We start from the raw sequence: 10,708 nt of genomic DNA, 5'->3' as shown, positions 1-10,708 counted from the left end.
TAGGGAGGTATTCTGTGTCAATAGCGATCAAGCAATTTAATATTAACAGTTACAAATTTTAGTGAGAATAGATATCATTAACCATGGGTTATGGAAATAAATGTATTTGTAAAACTGAAACTTGGTCGCCCGCCTTTCATTCCGTGTCTCAGGCTTTTTTTTTGTCTGCAAATCTCTCTTATTTGACTTTTGAAACTTAGATATGTGATAGCTACTTATACGTGCCAAAGGAAACTTCCTTCCCTTACCCTTGCATGCATTAGGTGCATGCCTAAGCAAATATAATACCCTGGATTTGTCCAAGTGATCTTCTTCCTAATAATTAAGGAAAAACTTGACTGGTAATTATTTGTTTGATATTGTAAACTTGATACAAATAACTTTTTTTCTTGAGGTAAGGCTCTTTGTGGTAAGTAATTTCCTATTGAATATTGAAATGACATGTCCAAGTAAAGTGAAAATAGTAATGTGGTGTGCCAAACTCAACTAGTTTGAAATTGAGACGTTATAGTTATTGTAACGAGAAGTGGGGCGGGGGTAAATAAATCCCCATTTTACGCTTCTATTTGGTGTAGTGACACAATTTTTTAAACTAGAAAAGAATATGAAGATGTACTCACAACCTTCTATTAAAATGAAAGAACTCATGAACTTGCTAGAAAAAAACTAAGCTTACAAAATCAAACTAAAGTAAAAATGCTACTAATAACATAATTAGCCTTAAGTTGACAAACTTTGAAGCTTGATCATGAAAAATAAGAAGGTCTTGGTTTACATATCAAAAGTTCCAATATTTTCGAAGTCAATACCCGAACCTATTACACATCCATGCTGGCAAAATTCAATTTTTTTGCTTCTGTTTTTCCATTTATAGCTAGCAAGGATTACTTTTGAGGTTCGTTCTTGACTCCTTCCTTTAGCCTCCAACCATATATATTTTGAGTAAACTCACCATCTATACTCCATCCTTCAAATTTAACTGCAGTAAAGACTCAAATGATTAGCATGCGTTATATATTGGAAGCTGAAGAAAAGTTATACTTATGAACCCCAATAAATAGACAATGAAATTAGAGATTTTACTTTATATACTCATAATGTAAAAGAATATTGTACTAGCTAATAGAGGTACAAAAACTGCTACATTGTCAGCGATAGAAGCTAAATTGTATGCATCGACCCAGTAATAATAATCACACAATCAAGTCACTTATATAGTAAATACAAGTAAATCTCAATGATAAGCATTAATGAGTAACCTCGAGAAAAGGCAATTAACATGCTATTACAGATTAAACTATACTAATAGTGTTACAATCTTTTTACAATTTCAGTGTATTTAGCTTAAATCCAATTCATAACAAAATGTGTTAATTTAATTTCTATATCTAACAAAGCAAAAGAATTTTTTATAATGCCAACAACCTATGATAAGCATTAATGAGTAACCTCGAGAAAAGGCAACTAACATGCTATTACAGATTAAACTATACTAATAGTGTTACAATCTTTTTACAATTTCAGTGTATTTAGCTTAAATCCAATTCATAACAAAATGTGTTAATTTAATTTCTATATCTAACAAAGCAAAAGAATTTTTTATAATGCCAACAACCTAAGAACAACCGGTACTAATTGGCAACAAAAAACGGGTTCAATATACTGAAAAATATGATAGGTAATTTTGTAACGTGCTACTTTAAAGTTCTTACAATGTCGGTGTATATATATTCAATCTATAAAAATAGGAAATAACTTACCTTAGATTTTTCATCTTGCACTCTCACAGGCTACAGCTGTTTTGATCCTTTCAACAGTGCATTTGATGAGGCTATTAACAGTTGCAACAGATCCAAGAGATAGTTTTGCAGTGGGGACAGAATCAACTAAAATCTGAAATGCAACAGTGAGAAGCGATCCACTATTAATTCCTCCACCACCATCTGGAAGTATAGCAAATCCAGATGGTAGAAGAGCAACATAGTCGGGGTCACCACCACTTAACACCACATTCATCGCAACGATATCGACTGGAGCGTAGATAACATAAGATCCTGTGGAATCTGTTGAACTCTCTTGGAGTATCAGCATGTTGCTCTGGCTTGAATTTCCGCTCTGCAACAAAATTTACAATATTTTAGTGGTCCCTCTTAATGTCACACTACTAAAAACACACAAACATCCGAAGGAAATATGAGATTTCTGTTGGAAAAGCTTCCGACGAGCCAAATTTCTGAGGCACGTCCATCAGAAATTGGCTTGTAGGAAATTCTTGTGTTTTTAGTAGTGTCAAAGTAATAATGTTTAATGAGCTAGATAAGTAAGAAGAAGACGTTACATTAACGCGGAGCAGAGATACGCAGTTTCCTGGATCACGACCATTTGCTATATGCGCCATTTCTTGAACTAGGCCCCCATTTGAAAGTATATCCCACTGCACATTTTACAAAATGGTCAGATAATAACAAAATATAATAAGTTCATCGTTATATAGCGTGGAAAACCTTGTTGACACAATTGAGTTTTAAAAATTTGACGGAAGAAAAACCGTGATGATTCAGAAGATAGGAAAAGGTATAATTTTAGTTACATACAATGGAGTAACTGAAAATTTGGTATCATATAACTTTCTTGGAATAATCGATCGAACCAAATCATTCATCAGGGGAGTATCGATGGCTGAATGTAAATTGAAGTGCAATTGGCTTATCACTTACCTCACTTCTAGAGTTCTCATCTCGGAGAAAATCGAAGACTCTCTTTGGAGGAACTGGCAGCCAAAATGAAGTGGCTGCACTCAACACTATACCGGGAGGTCTCCCCGGATCATCTATACTCTTTCTAGTCATAACTCTAACATCATCAGCACCACTTCCAGATAATGTAGTCCATGTGTGAGCAGTCGAGGCGCCAACACCGGCACAAAAACTCATCACCATTCTCTCAGCTAGTTTTAACATACTTTTTCGGCCTTCAGGACTCATTATGACTGCAAAAAAAAAAAAAAAAATAGATTAGCAAGTCGTGATCTCGAAGATATTATATCTCAAATTACAATATATTACCTCCAACATCGCCTGTTGGGATATTATTAGCCATTGCACTTGCGAGCCGTTCACATTGTCTGTTCAACGTTGCTACCCAACGTTTAGCCCCAAACGCGAGGCCTGAATTGACAAGAGGTCTGTAGATGTTATGGACAGATCTATCATCCACTTCAACGTGCTCGATCCACGTAACCTGGAGGGATAATACATTAGGCATAATTAGTAAATCATGAAACTGCAACTACTAAAAGACAGTAATTAACGACTGACAAATTACATAACTAAACAACAAAACCGTCGCTAATCCTATTTATTATGATTTCTTAAATATACAGATTGGCTTTACCTTGGAGTAACCATTTGGCAATTCTTGAATTAAACAACCAGATGGCCTTCTTCTACCGCGCGACACTGAAGAGGGCCGCAAAGTGTCAAGGGAGACATCAACCACAGCCCATGTTCCATCAGTATGGTGTTTACAATATCTCACAAAATAATTTTCGCGAGTCGGAACCAATGGTGAAGGGACCTGGAATTCCGCTGTCATCTAAAAATAAAACGTAACGAAAAGACACACCAGTTAGAATATAGTGTCTAGAACATATTTAGGAATTTTACATATACACTTGTTGTAGCAGGTAACTTGCCTTATTTTTCAGGTTACTTACTTCACATTTTATGAACAGTTACCAATAGTTATTTCAAGAATAATATAGGGGAAATAGTAGAAGTCAAACCATACCACTTGTAAAGCACCATTGTAATTTCCTGCTACCCCAGTTGATAGGACTTCCAAGGTCAATGCTCTTGATACTAGGCCAGCGAAAACACTTGTCCATTGGTTCTGAATTCAATACCACATTATAATTGAACGCAATATTAGTATTAGAAAACCAAAAAATTGAAGAGCGACAGTAGTAATTGAATAGAAGAAACAGTTTTCACAGGCCTTTTTCCGGTCATGTCTTTGAAAAATAGCCACTATCATGAAATTTCAAATTCCACAGGTGAAATTCCATGACAATATCTTAGAGTTTACTTGTGAAATTTGAAACTCCATTACAGTCGATATTTTTAATTCCAAAAGGTCAAAACTAGCTATTTGTAATTTACCAATTATATCTCTAATTAGAAAAAAAAAATTAAAAAATTTACACCATATATTCGCCCACCAAAATAATAGGCGGCAAATGTATATTTTTTAAAAATTAACTGTAATATGCACAAGATATACATATGTCATACATACATTGTATATGTTTATACATCTAGCTACAGGATGTAATATTTTTTGCCGACCAGCCAAATGTATAACTTGCTTAAAGAAAAATCCTTACCACATCCATCAAAATTTCAACTAAATTGATGTGATTCATAATAATAACAGCAGATTCTCTTGAGGCTTCAGATGTTAGGCCCAAAGGTTTAGGCCCAATTCCTCTAGGAAAAGTCCTCACATATTCCTCTTCACATAAAGTCTCATTATTATCTGGGCTAGTAATCCACAAAGGTTCTCCAGTTTGGGCCATTCTTATAAGTTCTTCCATAGCAGCAACAGCAAGTTCAATAATTATGGGCTTATCAGCATCTGTTGGGCCTGAAACTGATCTAACAAGATCACCAGCACTGTACATTTCACCAACTAGGCCTGTCTGAGGCCCAAAATTACTAACTCCTAGATCAAGTGAACGGGTTGGCCCAGTAGTTGGAAGATTAGGATATGTAAGCATTGGTTTTCCCACATATTTTGCAGCAATTCCAGATATTCTGTCAATCTGAAAAATGCACAATGCAAAACAATAACATAAAATGGTTAAATAAATGTTGTGTGGTAACTGGAAATAATATACTTTATTTTCCCAATTAGTTATATGACATTGTTGGCCGATGTATCATTTACGTTATGGGTGCGGTAATATCTGTTTAACATGTACATAAATTTCAAATTCTGAATCTGCCTAAAAACCTTCCGAAATGTTTGAGAAAACATCATTCGTATATATACATTTTACACTAATTTTAAAGAACTAATTGAAGTAAACCTTTTATAGATGCTTTATTTTCCAAATTACCTTTTCAACCATTAAAACCCAAATTGACGGAGCTAGGAGGTGCAAGATGTTAGAACCCCCTTCTTAAAAAAAAATTACACTACTGTATATATAAGGTTATAATTAATTTTTATATGTATATAATAAATTTTAAATTTCCTTAGGTTCTTCATGGTATACTTCTTTATATTTAAAAATCCCCAGTTAAAATTTTGATTCTACCGCTGGACAAAGCTACCATTAATTATTGCTAAATTTTGAATTTCCTTAGGTTCTTCATGGTATACTTCTTTATATTTAAAAATCCCCAGTTAAAATTTTGATTCTACCGCTGGACAAAGCTACCATTAATTATTGCTATGGGTTCACCTAGCCAATTTATATTGAGATGAAGCATAAATAGACATTACATGTAAGAAATAACTAAGATTTTAATATTAAGTAAGATTATACTGCTTTATAAACCCATCAATTTTAAATTCTGAACTCGCCTATGCAGGCATAAATACTAATTCATGCATGCAGTACCTCTTCTCTGAGACGAGCGTTCTCAATCCTCAATTGCTGCTCGTCGAATGACATTTCACCTATGGCTGCAGGTCCTCCACAATTTGGACAAGTAGCATTACCAAGGGCCTCTTTATACCTTATGTTCTCAGCATGAAGCTTCTCATTTTCAGCCCTCAATTGTGAGTTCTCATGGCGTTCATGTTGAGCCTGCAAATGGTAATAGGAATTAATTAGAGTTAGACCATTGAATTATCACAGAAATTTTAATCTTCTCCTTTGAAAATGTCCCAAAATTATGTATGAGGGCATTTAATGCTTTATACATTTTGAAAGAGTTTAATTTCAATTTAACGGCAATAATTATGCCTCAATCCAAAAAAGTTAAGGTCATTTATGTGAATACTCAGTGGCTATATTTCAGCATTTAAGCTCAAAAATAAAAGTAAAAGATAAGTTAATATCTATAAATAATAGTAATAAGAATAATACTAAAATTCTTCTATATTTTTACTGACATATAAATCGATGATATAGTAAAAATACTTCTAGAATAACAATAGTTTCAAAATCAATGTACTATAAAATGAGACAAGTAACCTAAAATAAGACGGATTAAAAATCACCACATAGTGTAAAATATTATATTGTATCAATGTGTGTAAGTTTAATCCAATTTTAAATACTTCATAAGAAAGAAATTGAGCAAAATTTGTAGGAAATTAAAATTGACTGGGAATTTTTTTTATCTCACCTTCATTTGAGTACGCTTGTTCTGGAACCAAAATTTCACTTGCAAAGGCTCTAAACCTAATTTTTTCCCCAGTTCTTTTCTTTGTTTATCATCTGGATGAGGGCACTCTTTGAAAAACCTGAGAAAAAAAGAAGAAGATGTCTTGTGAAGTTTTGTGTTAATATTTAACCAAACTAAAGGGGGTTTCTCAATTTTCAGTAACACCGTCATATTACCTATAATAAGTAGAATTAGTTATCTGACCGCAACAATTTAGTAGCTAGTACAAAAGATTAAGTAGACGTTTGGCCATATATTTGGTTGAAACTTGAAAATAAAGCATTTTTGAAGTTGAAGTTGAAAAATTGTATTTGAAAGTTGAAGTTATGTTTGAACATTAATTTCACTTGAAATTAAGAACTTCAAATTTTTTGAGCAGAAAAAAGAATTCACGGGAAAAGATGTCAATAACATCTTCAAAAAATCATTTCAATTTATAATCAAACAATATTTTGAAAATATTTTTGGAAAGGAAGAGAAAATTCTGTATGTCCAAACGGCTCCGAAATTACACTGATAGTTTTTGCTTACATCGTCTATGTATATAATTTACAAATATTAGATAGCTTACGACTCCATTTCTTGAAATTTGAAAGCAACGTTGAACATATATTTCACTTGAAAAAGAAGTTGAAGCTTAGCGAGTGTGAAAAAGAATTTCATTAAAAAAGTAGTCAAAACCAGTTTTTCAAACTCATCTTGAAAAACTAACCAAAAAGTCATCCTAAGGCTCCGTTATTACACTAATAATTTTCTTTTTCACGCTGATGATATATATAAGTTACTATAAATAAGAGTTCTCACGATTCCATTTCTTGAATTTGGAGCTGTGTATGCCGATGATAACGCTTCTTCTTATTTGGACGTTGATTAGGATCTTGATCATCACCAGAAGGATTTTCCATAATATCAGTCATTGATTTGCTCTCAAATTCATCATCTCGAATTAAATCCAACTCATCTTCTGGTGATTTGGGTGACATATCAAGTAGATGATGGTGGCTCTCAAACATGTTTGGCTGAAACATTTTGACTTATAAATATTTTATAATATCCTTCTTGATAAGCTATGGATTTGTTACCTGCAAAAAACATTTAAAAAAAAAAACAAAAACAAAAATTGTAACATTAGTTATAATTACTATAAAGGTGGACAAATTAAACAAAACCTTCGGAAATGATTTTTTTTTCTCCATAAATACACGATTTTCATGATCCGTATAACTTTCTTAGCATATCAAAACTTAAGCGTCTGAATTCTGGATCGGTTTCCGAAAAAAGATATGAAGAAAAGAAGAAAGGAATGGAAATGAAGAGGAAATGGCGAAGCAGTACGTAAAAACAATGTCAAATCAAGGCAAACTCTGAAATACTACATATGATAAATGTAGAAGAATATAGAGAGTTAGTCAAGTAGTGGTTCAGATGACTTACTTTTCTTGAATTTGAACTTTTTATGAAAACCAAAATTCACATCCCATCATTCAAAAATCATTATACAAATCCCTCATGAAAACCCTAGAGAGACTTCTACTTTTGTACTTCTTGTTTATATATAACTATAAGTAGCTTTTTGGTTTTGGGAAATTGAGGTTTAATACATTTGTTTTTGGCTGTATCTGAATAAGAAAATTAGTTGGATAATTTGTAGTAAGAAACAAATGGGAAAATTTGACTTTTGGTTTTTGAGATGTCAAACAAAAAGACTTTTCTATTTCTCTCTCTGTCTCTCTCTCTCCTGTCTGTTTTACTGTGCCAAAAAAAGACTGAAAATGAAATTATCTTAGGAAAAAAACCAAAGAAAGAGCTGACGCTGTGAGACCCAAAGTCCATACACTGCCTTTTTTTTTTTTTCCACTTAAGTTATTATCCTAAGATAACGTCCACGATATGTTGGTAGAGTACTCCAAATTCAGTCATAATCGTCATTCTGCAAAACAAGATAACGGACAAAAAGAACTATTAAGTAAATAAGCGTTTGGACACAAAAAATGTAACATTTGAAAAAAAAAAACTATTTAAAAAAATTGAAAGGGTATTTGAAATCAAGTTATGTTTTGATATGCATTTAATTTTAAGAATAGTTGAAATATTATGAGTAGAAAACAAAAAACACTTGAAAAACAGATCAAAATCACTTTGTCAAACTTGAAGTTCATCTTAAAACAAAAACAAGTTTAAACATCAATACAATCTACGATCAAACGATATTTTAAATTTATCCTCTTTTAAATAAAAAAAAAACAAAATTTTTTGCGTGGACAAATGGGAGCTTAAAAAGCAATTTTTTGAACTAGGTAAAACTTAAAAAGTTCTCAACAAAATAAAATAAAGAAAGAAGACACACGAAAATATATAGTAACTCACAGTATTTGAAGCTAGCCTTGAAGTAAGAAATAATAACACAAAACCCTCTTGAAGTTTTAGGGTTAGATCTAAAAAAAAAACAGTAAGTAGAAAACCACTTTTTGGTTTTCTTTTGTGATGAGAAAACAATTACTTTCTTGTGAATAGAATTTAAGAAGAATTTTTCTTGAGAGAAAAAGGAAGAAGAAAAATTGAGAGAGAGAGAGAGAGAGAGAATTGTAGATGAGAATATATGGAGAAGAAGGGGAAGAAAATAGAGAGGTGGAGAGATAAGAATATGTGGGAAATTAAAAGGAGTTAATGTAGAGTGCATAAAGAGGATGCAATAGCATTTAATGGCGGGAGGGAGGTGGTGTTATTGATATTGTTGGAGAGAGAGAGAGAAAGTAAGATAGAGAGAGAATGAGCCTGTTTGGATGGGCTTAAAAAAACAGCTTATAAGCTGCTTTAGATAAGCTAAGTCAAACGGGTCTAATTATTTTTTTGGGTTTATTTTAAGCACAAAATGACTTATAAGCTGGTCAGCCAAACACTCAAAAAAGCTGAAAACAGCTTATAAGTCAATTCAAACGGGCTCAATATGTTTAAATTTCTGTGTAGAGATATATATTGTGAAACATGTTATTTTTTGGTTTTCCACTTGGTGCTCCATATTCATTTTGAAATTCGATTAGTTCGTGTTGAAATTTTTTACTTAAGGAGTAAAGCGCTCCTATCAAAGATTACTTCTTATTTCTCAAATCTTGAACCCAATATGGTGAAACAACTTATATTATTGTGGTTTTTACTCTGTGTCTAATGTTTGTTATGGAGCCCAATTAAAATTTGAATTTGCATCGGGACTCCATTGTTAGAGCTTAAATCTGTTGAAGAAGTCCCACATCAAGGATTCTCTTTATAATGGCTTGGGTAATCCCCCTCATGAGCTAACTTTTGGAGTTGAGTTAGGCTCAAGATTTATTTCTTAACCAAATCCGATATGATTAACCGACTTAATTCTTTTGGTTTTGCACTTGTATCCGCTTTGGAGTTCAACTAATTCGGATTTGCGATGGAAAATTCCACTTTGGGCCCTTAGGGTTGGGGTAAAGCACTTTTACTACAATAACAACGACTTCATTCTTAAAGCTTGAATCCGAAATGATTGAACAACTTATTATTTTAGTTTCCCGCTCCATATCTGATGTTCATTGTGGATTGGACTAATTCGAATTTGTGCCAAAAAATCCTGTTTTGAGGATGAAGTGCTCCGATGCAACTCCATATTTAGATCTGGAACCGATATGGTGAAACAACTAATGGCTTCGTAGCTCCTATAGTCCTATATCAGCATATATATATATATATATATATATATATATATATATATATATATATATATATATATATTTTACAGCTCAAATCATGCTGGATTATCGATCCAAGTCTTTATTTATATTTCTCCAATCTATTTTCTATCACTTGTATGTAACTATTTTGAAGGGAAAAAATGGCCAAAAAAAAAATAGTGTATGTTTAACTTGTACAGTCTATATTTACGCTAGGTTTTTGTTGATATGTTATGTCTTATATATACATACTACTACTTTTTCTTCTCTCGAATATACATCACTCATGCATTTTTCTTGACTAAATAAATGAGGGAGGATCGTCTTAATCAGAGTTGCTAGTGGTAACAAGTTGAAAAAGAAGAAAACACAGATAGTATATGCAACAACTTGAGTCTATAATTAAAAGTATTGATGAATAAATAAGCTTTCTTAATTCTTACATTATTGAGGCAATTAGGAAATATGAAGATTTTAATTAATTATCTCTGAATCATATTTACAAAGTTCAGTTAGAACGGCATAAGACATGCAATAAATTTTGATGGATATTTCTTAATTTGAATCTTGTTTAGAGCATCATGAAGACTTTGGTGTCTTTAATCTGTCCTAATT

The 10,708-nt window shown here is 32.4% G+C and overlaps 1 protein-coding gene across 1 annotated transcript; it reads right to left on the bottom strand.

Moving 5' to 3' along the window:
* Positions 1-605: 605 nt before the first annotated feature.
* Positions 606-9,038, bottom strand: LOC132617492 (homeobox-leucine zipper protein MERISTEM L1-like). The gene is made up of 13 exons (XM_060332497.1): positions 8,766-9,038; positions 7,833-8,328; positions 7,203-7,480; positions 6,360-6,477; positions 5,627-5,815; positions 4,385-4,822; positions 3,790-3,891; positions 3,394-3,594; positions 3,066-3,240; positions 2,718-2,989; positions 2,339-2,434; positions 1,761-2,115; positions 606-979 (listed from the first exon to the last, which is right to left on the bottom strand). Exons 3-12 carry the CDS (start codon positions 7,424-7,426, stop codon positions 1,771-1,773), a joined length of 2,160 nt encoding a protein of 719 aa, XP_060188480.1. The 5' UTR covers positions 7,427-7,480; positions 7,833-8,328; positions 8,766-9,038; the 3' UTR covers positions 606-979; positions 1,761-1,770.
* Between the last annotated feature and the right edge of the window lie 1,670 nt (positions 9,039-10,708).

Source organism: Lycium barbarum, chromosome 11 (assembly GCF_019175385.1).
Source record: "Lycium barbarum isolate Lr01 chromosome 11, ASM1917538v2, whole genome shotgun sequence".
NCBI lineage: Eukaryota > Viridiplantae > Streptophyta > Magnoliopsida > Solanales > Solanaceae > Lycium > Lycium barbarum.
Note: the sequence above shows the minus strand (reverse complement) of the source record. Positions and strands in the feature narration are given on the sequence as shown.

Bases quoted from the DNA above. Each gene is read 5' to 3' on its own strand.
- LOC132617492 (XM_060332497.1), bottom strand. From the start codon at position 7,426: ATGTTTCAGCCAAACATGTTTGAGAGCCACCATCATCTACTTGATATG. The intron at 3,892-4,384 runs GTAAGGATTTTT...TATTGAATTCAG, and splicing joins TTGAAATTTTGATGGATGTG to AACCAATGGACAAGTGTTTT. The intron at 2,990-3,065 runs GTAATATATTGT...TTTTTTTTGCAG, and splicing joins CCCAACAGGCGATGTTGGAG to TCATAATGAGTCCTGAAGGC.